Here is a 15,450-nt window from a genome sequence, read left to right as displayed (position 1 = left end):
GCCCATCCTCCCCTCTCCTCTCCTCTCCCTATAGGTTGTTTTTTCTTTGTGGTTACCATGAGAAATACAAAAAATTCTTATAGTTAAACAGGCTATTTTAAGCTGATAATTTAACTTTGCATTAAAAAAACTCTACACTCTTACTTCAACCCCCAACATTTAAAATAATTTGATGTCACAATTTACATCTTTTTATATTGCTTATCCCTTAACAAATTACTGTAGTTATTACTACTTTTAATAGCTTTGTCTTTTAACCTTCATATGAAACATATAAGTGTTTTATATATCATAATAATAATATTAGAGTATTCTGAATTTGACTGTACTTTTACTAGTGAGTTTTAAACTTCCGTATGTTTTAAGGATACTAAATAGCATCTTTTTCTTTTAGCTTAAAGAACTCCCTTTAGCATTTCTTATAAGCAGGGTCTGGTGCTGATGAATTCCTTTGGCTTTTATTTGTCTGGGATTAAATATTTTCGACTACATCTTAGTTTTAAGTTTAAAAAAATATAATAGTAAGTATTTATTCTCTACTGAGAGAAACATTTTCTCCTTTGTTCTTCATAATTGTCCTGTGAAGTTGATTTTATCACCATTATTTTAAGGAAGATACTTAGAGCTTTTTGGGATTAAATTGCTCTTCTTAAAAAAGATTAGCCAGGGAGAAGTAGAGTCAAAAACCAACAGATTTTCTAAAGAAAAGTGTTTTAGCTATGAGACATATTTGAGCATAACATCCCAGTCTCATTTCATTTTTGTACCTTTTATTATTCTTTAAAACACAAACATTGGTTAACCCACCAATAATTACTACATTAAATAGGAACATTTCCTACATCTTCATTCAATTTCTTGTCCTTTCAGTTGTGGACTGCATTCAAGTTGCCCATCTCCCTCAATCCTTGGAATTTTAACACACAACCCTCATGGCCTGAACCACCGCTGCGTCCAGTAGTTTCAGCAGCAGAGATTGATCTGAGAATACAGGAAATTGTGAAGAAACTAGACCAGCAGATACCACCCAGACCTTTCACCCATGTGAACACCACCACCAGCGCCACACACAGCACAGCCACCATCATCAAACCTCGACACACATACTGCAGGGGAGACCAGCTGGACATCATGCTGGAGGCAAGGGACCACTTGGGGCACAGGAAGCAGTATGGCGGGGATTTCCTGAGGGCAAGAATGTCTTCTCCAGCCCTGCAGGCAGGAGCTGCAGGAAAGGTGACTGACTTCAACAATGGCACCTACCTTGTCAGTTTCATTCTGTTCTGGGAGGGCCAGGTCACCCTGTCTATCCTGCTCATTCACCCCAGTGAAGGAGCATCAGCTCTCTGGAGAGCCAGGAACCAAGGCTACGACAAGGTAATCTTCACAGGCCAGTTTTCCAGTGGCACCTCCCAAGTCAATGCTGATTGTGCCCTGGTTTTAAACTCAAGTGCTGAACTGTGCCAGTACTTGGATGCTCAAGACCAAGAAGCCTTTTATTGTGTGAAGCCTCAGCACATTCCCTGTGCTGCACTCAGCCACGTGCATTCCAAGAACAAGGATGTTTCTTATCTTAGCAAACAGGAAAAGATCCTCTTTGAAAGGTAAATCATTATTTCAGACTAACAGGGCAAATGTTACGACTTAGCCTATATGTCAATCCAATGAAAAATCTTATGAGTATATCAACTCCAAGAGGCTTTAATAAGATCCTTTTGGGAAAGGACCTATGAACTCACCTGGGGACAGTACATACTCTCTAATAGTCCCCAGACTTTTTGGATGTTTAATTCTTATGAATGAAATAAAAAATACAGGCAGAATAAAAACTAAGAGAATGAGAAATACACATGTGTGTATGAGTATAAGCTCTAATATATTCTTTCTGCATTTCAATAAATTACCTGTCATGCCTTCTGCATAACTAAATCCCATGGAGTGAGTATTAGGCAAAGAAATGGATATTTACTAAATAGCCTGAAAGTATGGACATGATGATTGACTTATCAGTAAGAAATAACTGAAGCACTGAATAACCTGGCCTCTTTCTTGTTTCCCGATTTGGGGCCACTTACAAATTAATTTCTGTATTTTTCTCTTTAAGGTCAAACGTGGGTGTAGAGATTATGGAAAACTTCAACGTGATCAATGTCTCCAGATGCAACAGTAAGTGCTCCTGTGTTTGGTGGGTGGTATGTAGTTCTAAACTCCTCTGAACGGTTTCCTCTTTCTGTTAGACATGTTCACTGTTTCAGTTCTATCAGCACTTGGCTCACCTGGCTTACCTAAGGTGGGCCAAGATGCCAGTTACTTAAGTCAGAGAATAATTGGAATCACTGGGCTATCATAAACCTCTTCCAGCTACTGTAACTCTAACCAACAGTCCACTTATCAGGCAATGGATTAGCTGCCAATTTTACACAACCACCTTTAAACATTAAAACCCTCTCCCAATTTTACACTTCATTCTTACTTCCCTCCCCCTACCCCTCTCCCTACCTCTAGCACTTCCCACATCACTACCAGCCCAACTTCATCTGGAAGTTTCCAACCTACCATCTGGAAGTCAATTCACTACATTTCCCCTCTCTTGGTCTTTGTCACCTTTTAAATAATCTTAAAAATACAAAACAGAAATTCCACACTTATATTTACTGATTTCTTTGATTCCAGGTAACCATCTAAAATGATTTAAGGCAAGAGCTTTTAAGTTCCCCATTAAAAGCTTGCTAACCACTAATCTACACTGAAGTATAAACATGTACCTAGATGTGTAGGTGTTGTTTTTCGCCCCACATACATCCCAGTTCAAATATTAAACTCCTTCCTTTAATTGATGAATAATGACTATCCCAAACCTGCCATGGGCTCTATACCATCTAAGGCACTTCAGCCTCTCAGATTCTCAGACTCCTCATAAACCAGTGACCAATCCTCACCCCATGGTGGACCTCCAGGACTTTCTCTGGCCTACAGCCATATGCATTCAAATTGGTCAGTTCTCAGGACAAACTAGTTGTTAATTTATTTTTATATATTGTCTGTATTTTGTTTAAACAATTCGTAGTTCAATGGTGATATTTAAGACCCTGTAACAGAGCATCAGGGGTAAAGTGGGCTAAAATGATACGATAATTGAGCTTCCATTACTATGCAAAAGTTGATGATTTTACTTTCACCGAAAGGCTAACAAATACTTAAATTTTACCCAGAAGACCACTTTTTTCTGGGAGGAAGCATGTGCTCTTGTAATGAACATTAATGGGTATCATTTAGAAAATTCAATTCAGAGAAAAACTTTACTAAAAAATAGCTATTCCATTAAGAGGATGCACTAATAAGTCTCATCCTTGATTAAGAGGATATGTAGAAAGATAGAAGGGTCTTAATATATACAGATGGATAATTTGATGTTTTAGAATATCCTGTCTTGCTTATTCTTTGGCAGAAGTAACAGTTTCAGTGAAAGAAAAATGCAAGCCTGGAATGACATCCACAGCCCCCAGTGGGTATGTCTGGAAAAACACATGGAATCCTGTCTCCTGCAGTTTGGCTGCAGTCGATATGAAAAAATGCCTGAGAGGAAAATTCATTTATCTAATGGGAGATTCCACAGTCCGCCAGTGGATGGAATACTTCAAAACCAGTATCCAGAGTATGCCTCAGTCTAAGCTATTACTCATATCCCTTTCAGAAAATACTTTTTCACTTCAAGGGGAGAAAAATATATGGGAAATTTGTCTTCTTATTCATATTTCTTAATCACAGCACACCAAAACTTTCCCTAAGACATTGTTATCTTTCTTTTAAAAGAACACATTAACTGGCTGAAAGGGAACCAGTGTAGAAAAAGGCTTATTGTACCCTCTGCCTGCAGAATTCATACTTTACTACGTACCTGGCATGCTCAGAAAATTATTAATGGAGCAAAAGATAATTGTCCACCTTCTGTAGTTAGCATGATGATTAAGGGTGTGGGTTCTAGATCCAGATCAGTTGGGTTCAAAACCTAATTCCTCATATCTGGGTGACCTTGAATGAGTTACAAAATCATTCCATCCCTCAATGTCTTCATCTGTCAACTAGAGATGAAAAGAGTACCCACCTCTAGTAAAACGAGGTAATATATACAATGCATATAAAATACCATTTGTTACAAAATAAGTTCTCTTTGGTGTAAAGTATTATCACTATTATTATCTGAGTGGGCAAATGCCAGGAGCAAGGCAATGACTTTGCATCAGGTAGACATGATAGTTAAAAGCCTGGGCTTTGAGGCCTAATAGACTTAGATTGTGTCACTTAGAAGCATTGACCTTAGGCAGTGTTGTTTATTTTTCCTGCCTCATCTTCCTCATCAACCAACTAGGACTAATAATAGCACGTTATTTGTTTTGAAGATTAAATGAAGTAGTGGATAAACTGTATTTAACACATTGTAAGGCACATTGGTTCGTAGAAAGTGCCCCCCAAATTATAGCCATTATAATTATCATCATTAATAATTGATGTCAGGGTCAGGATAGAATCTTAGACCAGCTGTTCTATTTGGTTAACCAAGACAGTGCACCAGCAATAACTCAAAATCCACTAACAGACCTTAGTGATCTCACCCAGAAAACAAGCACTGCCTGCTCCTCTGTGTCCCCTGGCCCTGGCTGTCATCACTGAGAACAATGCAGTCCCTATGGCTTTTTCCAGGCCTTTCTGCCATAAGGTCATTTGTGATCTCAAACTTAGGAGGAAAGTGATCCAAGAAAAATAGGGACATCAGTAGGGCCTTGGTTCTGAGTTATGAGAAGAATTCTCAACAGAAAGAGAGGTCTTTAATTGTGACTTCTGGTAACTTCAAGACCTCGGTTTCCTCATCTGCAAAATGAAGCATCTAGTAATAACCTTCAGCATCACAGTCTATAGTGGTAGGTCTCTTAATCATGTAAAGCACTAAGTTATTAAGTTACCTGCCCTCTTCAACTCATCTTTTAAGTTGTGGTAGGAAAACATCCGTTATACATTTTGTTAAAAACTAAGTTCTATGGGTAGAATATGCTTTGGAAAAGAAAACTGAAATGAGGGGGAAGCAGAGTAAAGAAAACAGGTCTGCCATTTTTCTCCGCCAGCACTTCAGCACCTCCGTTTTCCCACCTCACTGGGTTAAGTTAAGCCTTCAAATACAGCCCTTTACTTCTAGCATGGCCCATGATACAAAGTATCAATAATCCTTTCTATGCATTTTCCTCAGAATTCTATCTACAAAGCAGCTGGCTCTGTCCTTCTGATAAGAGTCTAATTAATATGCTAAAAAACAGAAAGACTTCATTTGATTCTATTCATATCGTGCTTACTTTCTCAAGTGTCAAGGACAGGTAGACTATTTTTGCAAGAATTAAGAGGAAATTCAAGTTTAAATGCTGGATTCTGTTACTAACTGGGTAATCTTGGACAGCTCTTTTCCTCTCTGGGTTTTCTTTTCTATAACAATGATAACTATATATATATATTAGGGCAGGTGCTAGTGTAATCCTAGCGCTCTAGGAGGCTGAGGCCGGTGGATCGCTTGAGCTCAGGAGTTTGAGACCAGCCTGAGCAAGAGTAAGACCCTGTCTCTACTAAAAACAGAAAAAAACTAGCAGGGTATTGTGGCAGATGCCTGTAGTCCCAGCTACTTGGGAAGCTGCAGCAAGAGGATGGCTTGAGCTCAATAGTTTGAGGTTGCTGTGAGCTGTGATGCCACAGCACTCTACCCAGAGCGATACAGGTAAGACTCTATCTCAAAAAATAAATAAATAAATGTACATATATGTGAGGATCTTTGAGGTGAAATGGGAGACAAATCTAAATAAACGTTTTGTAAACTATAAAGAGTTTCAGAAATGAGTAGTGATGCTATTATTGTAGATGGTCTACTCAATAGCATTTCATGCATATGTGAAGGAAACAGAAATGTAAAGAATATAATCTTAGTTTTAAGGAAATTTATAGAGTATTTGAAGAAAATTTTTTGTAAAGACCACCAATGAGTTCCTTTCTTTAATCTATAATTAACAAAATATATAAAAAATATAGGTATTATTCACCTCCAGTGAAGTTTCCTCAATACCCTGCCCCCTCCAGTGCATTTGCTAGAAAGAGGACATACGTAATTTTTTTAATTTGAACAATTTTTTAAATTATCCCCTCATTGAAGCCTGTAACAAATCAGACACAATTAGCTTATTTGTTTATAAGCTAATAATTATAAAGATCAAATCTTTTCTCCTCTCCTCATGACTAGTCAATCATTGTAACTTTATTCTCCTTTCATTTTGGGATGGCCACTTCTCATCAGCACTGAAGCCAGTGGATCTGCATGAATCTGGAAAACTGAAACACCAACTTGCTGTGGACTTGGATAGGAATATAATTATCCAGTGGCAAAAACATGGTTACCCCTTGATTGGATCAACCACCTATTCAGTCAAAGAGATTGAGTACATTGCCCGGGCCATCGACAGAACTGGAGGAGATAAAAATACAATCATTGTTATTTCTCTGGGCCAGCATTTCCGACCCTACCCCATTGATGTTTTTATCCGAAGGGTCCTCAATGTCCACAAGGCTGTTCAGCGTCTTCTACTGAGAAGTCCAGACACCATGGTCATCATCAAATTGGAAAACATCAGGGAGATGGACAGTGATGTGGAGAGATTTGGTGACTTTCATGGTTACATTCAATATCTTACCATAAAAGACATTTTCCAGGATCTCAATGTGGGCATCATTGATGCCTGGGATATAACAATTGCATATGGCACAAATAACGTACACCCACCAGAATATGTAGTCAGAAACCAGGTTAATATATTATTAAACTACATTTGCTAAATAATACACATGTCTGCGACTCATTTGCTTAAGTATAAAAGTGTATTACTGGGTGCCTGCTAATGGGCCAGATGCTGTGTGAACTCCCAATTAGTAGGAGCAGAGAATCTATTCTATAGCTGATCCATACATAAGTCACCAGTTAGGCTAAATCAGGTGGCTCTAATCTGTGCTTCAACTTAAAATGGAACTAGACTGGCACCTGTGGCTCAAAGGAGTAGGGTGCTGGGCCCATAAACCAGAGGTGGCAGGTTCAATCCCAGCCCCAGCCAAAAAACTGAAAAAAAAAAAAATGGAACTAAACATATTCATGGAAAGAATCTACCCTTCCTGATCAGAGGCAGGCCACTCTTCACCAATGGGATGGCAAGATGCCTTTGGTGTATGAAAATTCACGGCAATAAAGTTATTGTAAAATTAATATTTGGAGATTGAGGTCCCATTTCCTTATTTTTACCACCAAAGACAAGCTCAAGATGATTTCCAAGTGAGAAGGGAAGTCTTGTGTGGCAATTCTCCCAATCGTAAAGAGAATTGTAAATCAGGATCCTTGGATCCTGAAAACCTTCCCTCCCTATAGGAACTCCCATTGCTGGGATTACAATTCTACAGCATTGAAAGGATTTACAAGTCTGTGAATAACATAAGTTAAAGCATAGTACACTAGAATTCAGGGAGTTGGGCTGTAATCCTGTTGCTGACTGTCATTTTGAGACTTTGGCTAGATCACTTCAGCTCTCTAAGCCTCACTTTCTCAAATGCATGGTTTAGTCTAAGATTTGTGATCTGCAAACCGCTGGGTGCCACAGGTGGTACTCAGTGCACTGCCTTGAGGGACAGGAGTTAGGAGAGCTGGCTGCAGGGCAGAGTCCCAGTCCCACTACCCCTGTTGTAGAATATCAACCTCTCTTACCTGTATGTGATCTGGACTTCATTCCACTGTTTAAAACATGCTTGAAACCCATTACGTACATACTCAACAACATTGGTTCCTATATTCTACACATGTAGGTTAACATTTTAATCACTCTCATTTACATTTTAATAGGCCTTCCTAAGACTTAAACAAGAAGGAGTGATAGATACAAGAATTTCAGTTGAACATGCATTGTAATTATTGTAAGGCAATTTGGTACTATATTCTTCCTTAATTTTGTGCTCTTCACCATGCCCCAGATACCACTGGGCCCCTGACCTACTCTTGCCACATCTGGGAATAAACAATTAGAAGAGGATATCTTAAGTCTGATATTCCTTTGGCCAGCAAATAATACAGTTTCTATTTATTTGAACAGTTCAATGTCTAGTATACACACAGATGGTCAAAAATATTTATTAAGTCCCTGTCACGTGCCAGGAACTGTTCTAGTCTTTAGAGATAACAGTGATCGAAAAGACACCTGAAATCTCCGCCATCAATAATCTTAGAATCTAATAAAGGAAAAAGATAAGAAAAGAAACAAAGATAGAAAATGATTCCATAATCCATAATAAAGGCATATGTAGAAAGCGTATTTCAGGGAGATGTGATGATGGTGTGGTGGTGATGGCGGGGACTGGTCGGGGCGTCAAAGAAGCATCTCGGAGGAGAAGCACTTTAGGTGGAATCATGAAGTAATTGTAAAATTAATATTTGGAGATAGAGGTCCCATTTCCTTATTTTTCCCCTCATAAGGGGAAAGGGACAGCCAGGAAACATAGGCAAGAGAGAGCCTGGGGAGGTTGCAGGGGACAGCTAGGACTAGATCTGGGATGGCCCGTGGGGAGTGTGGATTTTATTTTAATTACAATGGGTGGGCAGTTTAGGGAGGGTGTGTTATTCACTCACTTTCTTTTGATATGACTGTAGTATGTTTTCCTGTTGCCTCCCTAGAGATTCCTTCTCATTCTCCTTTGCCAATCCCCCACCGCTGCCTGGCCTCTAAAGTTGGGGTTCCCCAGGGTTCATTCTTACATATCTACTTTGGGGTTCCCCAGGGTTCATTCTTACATATCTAGTTGGGGTTCCCCAGGGTTCATTCTTACATATCTACTTTTGCTCTACCTTGGCCTTATTGGGGTGATATCCACTCTCCCACTCAGATGCTCTGATCTCTCCCCTGAGCATAGGACTTGCATATCCAATTGTTTACTTCACTCCCCATTTACCTATATAGGGGGCATCTCAAACTCAACATGATGACAGCAGAATTCTTGATTTGTGTTCCAAAACATGTTCATCCCTATCTTCTCCAATTCAAAAATGTTTCCAAGATCCATAAAGTAGTCATAAATTAGCCTTGCTTCTTTCATTTCAAAATTCTGCCACAATATGTGTAGAGAATCTTCCTCCTCTTCTCTATCTCTATTGCTACCTCTTCCCTGGACTCAGGCAATAACTGATCCTTTTTTTTTTGAGACATAGTCTCACTCTGTTGCTCTGGGTAGAATGCTATAGCATCATAGCTCACAGCAACTTCAAACTCCAGGGCTCAAGCCATCCTCTTGCCTCAGCCTCCCAAGCAGCTAGGGCTACAGGTACTACCACAACACCCAGGGGTTTAGTAGAGACTGGGCATCTTGCTCTTGCTCAGGCTGGTCTTGCGCTCCTGAGCTCAAGCGATCCTCCCACCTCAGCCTCCCAGAGTGCTAGGATTACAAGCATGAGCTGCCATGCGTGGCTCTGCTTCTAATCTTGAAACAGAAGTTATTCACATAAGTAGCCAGACTGAACTTTTTAAGCTGTAAATGAGATCATTCACATGTAAGGGTGGGGGAGCCTTTTAATTTAATTATTTCTAAACTCCTTTCCATGACCCATCATCTGGGTCACTCCCGTCTTAGATAATTTTTCCTGACTACACAATCTTAAACTTAGGTCTCTCCATCTCTCTGTTAGTCATAATGGCTTCACCATGTATTCTTTTCATAAGAGTATATATCTGTATCGCTCTTCAAGATAATCTCATTAGCTTAGTTCAATGTGTAATTTTTACCTGTTCTACTCACAATAAACTCTAAGTTCCCTAACAATAAGGTCCTTGTATTTGTTTGCTATGTTCTTTGTTCACAGCATGTAGAGCAAAGTCTGGAATATATTAAGGATTCAATCTATCTGTGTTGAATAAAATATGATGACTCATTTTAGGTTTACTGGGGAGTAAGTGAAATGCAATAGCTACTAGTTAGCATTAATGAGATGGTTTTGTATAAAAATGGCATGTTCCATAGTCAAGATAAGTTCTCTGTTGAGAGAATATATCCATGATATGACAGAGAGGCTCCAAGACCCACCCAACCTGCAGCAGCCTGTGTGGAGTGTATCACAAATATTTAAATGTTCAAACTCATAAATAAAGAATTTAGGGACAGACATCAAGTTTTTCATCATTTTCTATTGATGACTGAAGCTGTAAAAGAGAAAAGAGAATAGGGACATAGGTTGTGAATCATATCGCTTGTATGGCCAAGAAATATTTGCTGTTCTGTAGTGAAAAATAACAATGACTAAGACTTGCTTCCTTCCTAGAAAGTATTAATTACCCAACCAGAGGGACAATATTTTATATAAATTATAAAAATAACTAAAAGTAAAACGAGGGGTCTTCCAGCATAGCCTAAACTCCCATATCCAGTACTAAATTATGCCCTAAAAGTAGCCTTTGGATGGGTTTCCCATTTCCAAAGTAGGTAAAGGTCATTTGAACCACATATTCATGCATTAAATCTGTCATTCTGTTTCTTGTTCATGGAAAGAATATCCCTCATGGCTCTCTTCAATCAGTGAGATCTCAGCCACACTTCAAGTCCAAGATCCAGGTAGACATACTCAACCACTCCTACTGTGCACTCATGCCCTATTTTCATATGGTAGTCTGTGTGTGCTAGAAATAGGTATATATGTGTCTGCATTTACACATATATAGCACTGTTACTAAATTGGTCATTTCATGGGGGCAGAGGATATATCTTACTCCCATATAAACCACCCCCAACCTTCACAGCCAAGAGTCCATGCATGGAATACTGGTCATTTTTAAATTTGCAACAGAAGATATATAATAAATGATTGAAACTAAATAAGAAAATGAATGAATAAATAAGGGTCCTATGTAACTCATATGGAGAGAAATTAAAATTCCAGAGAAGCTTCTTGAAAAGCTTTATCAAGAGTGAGATAAAGAGCAGTAAATATGACTCCCCTTCCTATTTGCCCTCATTTTTCTTGCCTCTCGTACCAATTCCCAGGTGCTTTTTCCTGACTACTACTCTTACCTCTAATAACAGAGCCTCTCTTTTCTTGAGAACTGTCCCTCCTCCACTTCACATCATACTAGTGGGACTGTCAACCACGTGATTTTGCCTCTTTTAGACTCTTACTCATCAAAATAGTCTATCCCATGCATACATGCTTGGTCCTAGCATAGTTGATTAGAGTTGTTGAGTTTTTTTCTGTAAATTAATATAAATTCTGAAAAGAAATGGATCTCTCTCATTCTGAGAGCTTGAGCACTGAAGACCATGTGTGACCCTTAAGTTCCTTGTGACTATCTTTGCTGCATTATGAAAAGAATCATCTTGAGAGTGAAACTAAGAAGAAAAAAAAAAAAAGACAGTAGAGTCTAGAGACCAAGAGAGAAAACTGATTGCATTATTTGACCTTCCTAGATTCAATCTTATCTGAAGCTAGAGCAACTCCTAAGACTTACCAGTCATACAAATCTTTAACTATCCTTTCTTTAGCTGATGTGATTGGATACAACAACTGGAAGAATTTGAGATAACAACCTTCTGTAAAGTCATGTTGACTCTGGATAGTAATAAATAAGAGAGAGACTACATATGCAGTTGTGATAATCATTACAGAGTGTAGTAAATTAGCATAACCAAATGGTCCCAGGATATTATGTTTGATACAAAAGAGAACTTTCCTTGATGGGAAATATTTGAAATAATAGCATTTTTATCTTCTGTTATGACTCTTACTGAGATCAGTAAAGGTGAACACAAATGTGGAAAGTAAGTAACTTTATATCACAGATTGCTCCTAAGAAAAGTATGTGAGAAATCAATCAATAGAACTTATACATTGCTGCATAGATAGATAGATACATTGATTATACTCAGCCCTTACAAACCCCTAAGAAATTCATATGCTAAATTCCCACTTTATAGATGAATAAGTTCTGACTCAGAAAGCTAAGAATTTGTCTAAGATTCTAAAGCTAATCCATTACAAACATTTTGTTTATCAGGTATTATGCAGCAAACAGGCTCTGATGATAAAAGATGAATAGGAGGTTTACAGTACAAAGCAGGAAGCTGATGATAAATAGGAAAAACTAGATTTTTCAAAATTACAGACGTGTCATGCTATAGACTTCTATCTCAGATAAGTTCCAAATTAGTCTTCAAAGATTGCAAAAAATTTACTACCATGCTAGAGGAAAAGAAAAACTAGTCCCACTAGTATGATGTGAAGTGGAGGAGGGACAGTTCTCAACAAAACTATGAGAAAACCTTAAAAGACTGAAATCAGAAGGGACTGGATTAAAGTACGAAAATACAATCCAAAATTAATTCAAGAGTAGACATGTACAAAACAAAAGTTTTATACACCAGGAACAAGGGGAATCTCTGGGATGATTAAAGGAGAAATCCAGGGGATACATTCCCTCCATACAGCCTAGGAAAACACTGAGAATGTCTGGCTAGGAAGACAGAGCAGTACCATGCATAAACCCCAAGGGAGAAGGGGGAGCATGGACCCTTAGAAGACACATAGCTCCAGGAAAACATTTCTAACAACTCTCTCAGAGGAAAATCTCAGTAAACAAATCCAAAATTTACAGGGAGCCTAGCAGAGAATTTCAAATGGAAGGATTATCACATAACAAAAAGCGACTAATCCTTTGAAAAAATGCAAATACTGAAGAGGCCTCTAGCACAGGAATTGGAAAAACATTCCGAGGAGACAAAGGTAAAAGGGCACTGGTGCAAGAATTTGGAATAAGCAAGATTGATTACCAGAGTGACAGGAGAGGATATTGTAGCCATACTTAGAGCTAACTAGATCTGCGTTAAACCTGTGATAGATGAACTAAAGAAAAATTTGAATGACATGCCAAATGTCTAAATAAAAACAAGAAACTGGTGACATGAAATATCAGCCCCCAAATTCTTCTACAATATACAATAACAGGAAAATGCGATCAAAATTATGAGAGAAAAGTTAAACAGTTATTAGATCTCAGAATTAAAGGCCCCCAAGAGTCTATTCCTCCATAAAAATAATCAGAATCCTGGCAAAAAATATCAAAATATGCTTTTTCAAGATTCTGAAAATTAATGAATGAGTTGTAACAATCTGAGAAATATTTATACACAACACACATACCCACAAAAAAGTGACTCCCACTAAAAACAGTGAGCTCTGTGGTGGCTTAACATCTCCCTCTCCCAACTTTGCTACAACTGAAAACCAACAACTTTGCAACCACGGTTGCTGTGAAACAAGCACTGGGCAAGAGACATGAATAGAACCTTCTTGGAAGAAGACAGACAAATGGCTAACAAACATGAAAAAATGCTCATCGTCCCTGATCATCAGAGAAATGCAGATCAAAACCAGACTGAGATATCATCTAACCCCAATAAGATTAGCCCACATCATGAAGTCCCAAAGTTGCAGACGCTGGCATGGTTGAGGAGAAAAGGGAGCACTTTTATGCTGTTGGTGGGACTGCCAACGAATACAGCCTCTTTGGAAAAAAGCATGGAGAACCCTCAAAGAATTCAAATTAGACCTCCCCTTTGACTCCACAATCCCACTACTAGGCATGTACCCAGCAGAAAAAAAAAAAAAAATTATTTTATTATAAAGAAATGTGCACTAGATTGTTTGTTGCAGCTCAATTTATAATCACCAAGATATAGAAACAACCTAAATGCCCATCAACTCAGGAATGGATTAACAAACTGTGGTATATGTATACCATGGAATATTATTCAGCCATAAAAGAGATGATAACTTTACATTTTTTGTATTAATCTGGATAGAGTTGAAACACCTTCTTCTTATTAAATTGTCACAAAAATGGGAAAGTAAATATCCAATGTACTCAATACTAATATGACGCCAGTAGACAATCTAATTTAGGCCCACAGAGGAGAAAAACTCACTCAATGAAAGTTGGGGGGTAGGAGACTAAGGGAATGGGGAGGAGGGAGGAAGGGGGTAGGGTGTGCTCCCACTTAATGGGCACAATGTAGTGGTGCATGGCACACCTTTTGGGTGTGATACACAACTACAAGTGGGACTCTACCTGACAAATTCAAATGTTGTGATTAATTTTGCTAATCTGTAACAGCCACTTCTATGCAGACCATATTCCTGTATCTACAACAAAGACTAAGACATCTCCATTCTGAATCTAGTACCTGACAGGTGAGTTACAAGAAGGGTATATTGTTCTCAGGAATGTCTGAACACAGGAATGCAGTGCCTAGGAGGCAGGTAAAGCTCTGGGTTGAATTGGAATGACCTAGAACCAAGTTTGTCAATTCAGTAAAGATTACAACTTTGGGATGACTAGACTGAGATTCTTAAGAGAAAGAAAATATTTTATGATTCATGTTTCCATCAGTAGCACCCAAAACATAATAGATACTAAGAAGATGGTAATGAATAAAGGAGTAATAAGTACATTGATACCCGTTGTGCAATCACTGCACACTATAGTGCTTTAATTCTTCATTACCACAAGCGTTATTGGATTTGTCACTAGTATATTGCTGTATTCCTTCTGTGCCAAATGCTGTAATGTGAAAAGGAATATAAGGGTGTCAGGATGCCCAGATGAGACCTGCCCTTCTCAAGCTTCCCACAGAAGACCTTTCAACTGTCACCTCCCGCCCTGGAGTATATTTCTTCTTGGGTTTTTTTTTTTTAATCTTTTTTTAAAATTTCAGAATTGAGGGTGTACGCATGTTTTATTTAAATACCTTGGTTTTGTACAGACTGGGTCAAAGTCTTAAGCGTGCCCTTCACCCAGGTGGTGTGCACTGCCCCAAACAGGTGTGCATGTACCCAACCCCTGCTCGCCTCTCTGCTCAGCTTGATTTTCTCTGAGATTTTCTTCCATATGTGTTGCTGTAAGTATTGAGGCCGGAGTCACAGACATGAGACTAGCAGTCAGAATGTATTGAAGAGCAGGGTGACTACCGCTCACTCAGGCAGGTGGTGACCTCAGTTTATTCCTTCCAAGCTTATCTACTTTTACAACACTCAATTCTCCACGTATACACTCTAATCATAAACCACCTGGCAACAGATGGCTTTCTAAAGTAATAATCAAAGAAACCATAAAACTTTCAATGTACTCAGCTGCAAAAAACAAATTGTTCATCTATAGAAAACAGGTATAATCTTGAACTTTGCTTGTCTCTCACCATAGACAGTTTGAGAACTGTTACACCAGGGTTGTTTGCTGAATATATTTCACTTGCGATCTTTAAGACTAAATCTTAGAAATCAGTAAGGGTTTGGGCAGCTAGGCTTAGAAAGAGAGATCCAGTTGGAATTAGGTCTCAGATATAACAATCACA

The 15,450-nt window shown here is 38.5% G+C and overlaps 1 protein-coding gene across 2 annotated transcripts in view; it reads left to right on the top strand.

Moving 5' to 3' along the window:
* LOC100944424 (NXPE family member 4) overlaps positions 1-6,911 on the top strand; it is a 12,527-nt gene extending 5,616 nt beyond the window's left edge. Inside the window, exons 3-6 of one of the 2 annotated variants that reach the window (XM_003794766.1) lie at positions 871-1,604; positions 2,105-2,166; positions 3,449-3,655; positions 6,329-6,868. In XM_003794766.1, the coding sequence (XP_003794814.1) occupies positions 871-1,604; positions 2,105-2,166; positions 3,449-3,655; positions 6,329-6,864 (1,539 nt within the window). In that variant the 3' untranslated portion in view covers positions 6,865-6,868. Of the gene's footprint in view, positions 1-870; positions 1,605-2,104; positions 2,167-3,448; positions 3,656-6,328 lie in introns of those variants that run through there. The other variant, XM_012808155.1, reaches the window with a different exon arrangement.
* Positions 6,912-15,450: the final 8,539 nt, after the last annotated feature.

The sequence above is a fragment of the Otolemur garnettii genome, unplaced genomic scaffold (genome assembly GCF_000181295.1).
Source record: "Otolemur garnettii isolate 467f Iridium unplaced genomic scaffold, OtoGar3 scaffold00086, whole genome shotgun sequence".
Taxonomy (NCBI): Eukaryota; Metazoa; Chordata; class Mammalia; order Primates; family Galagidae; genus Otolemur; species Otolemur garnettii.
Note: the sequence above shows the minus strand (reverse complement) of the source record. Positions and strands in the feature narration are given on the sequence as shown.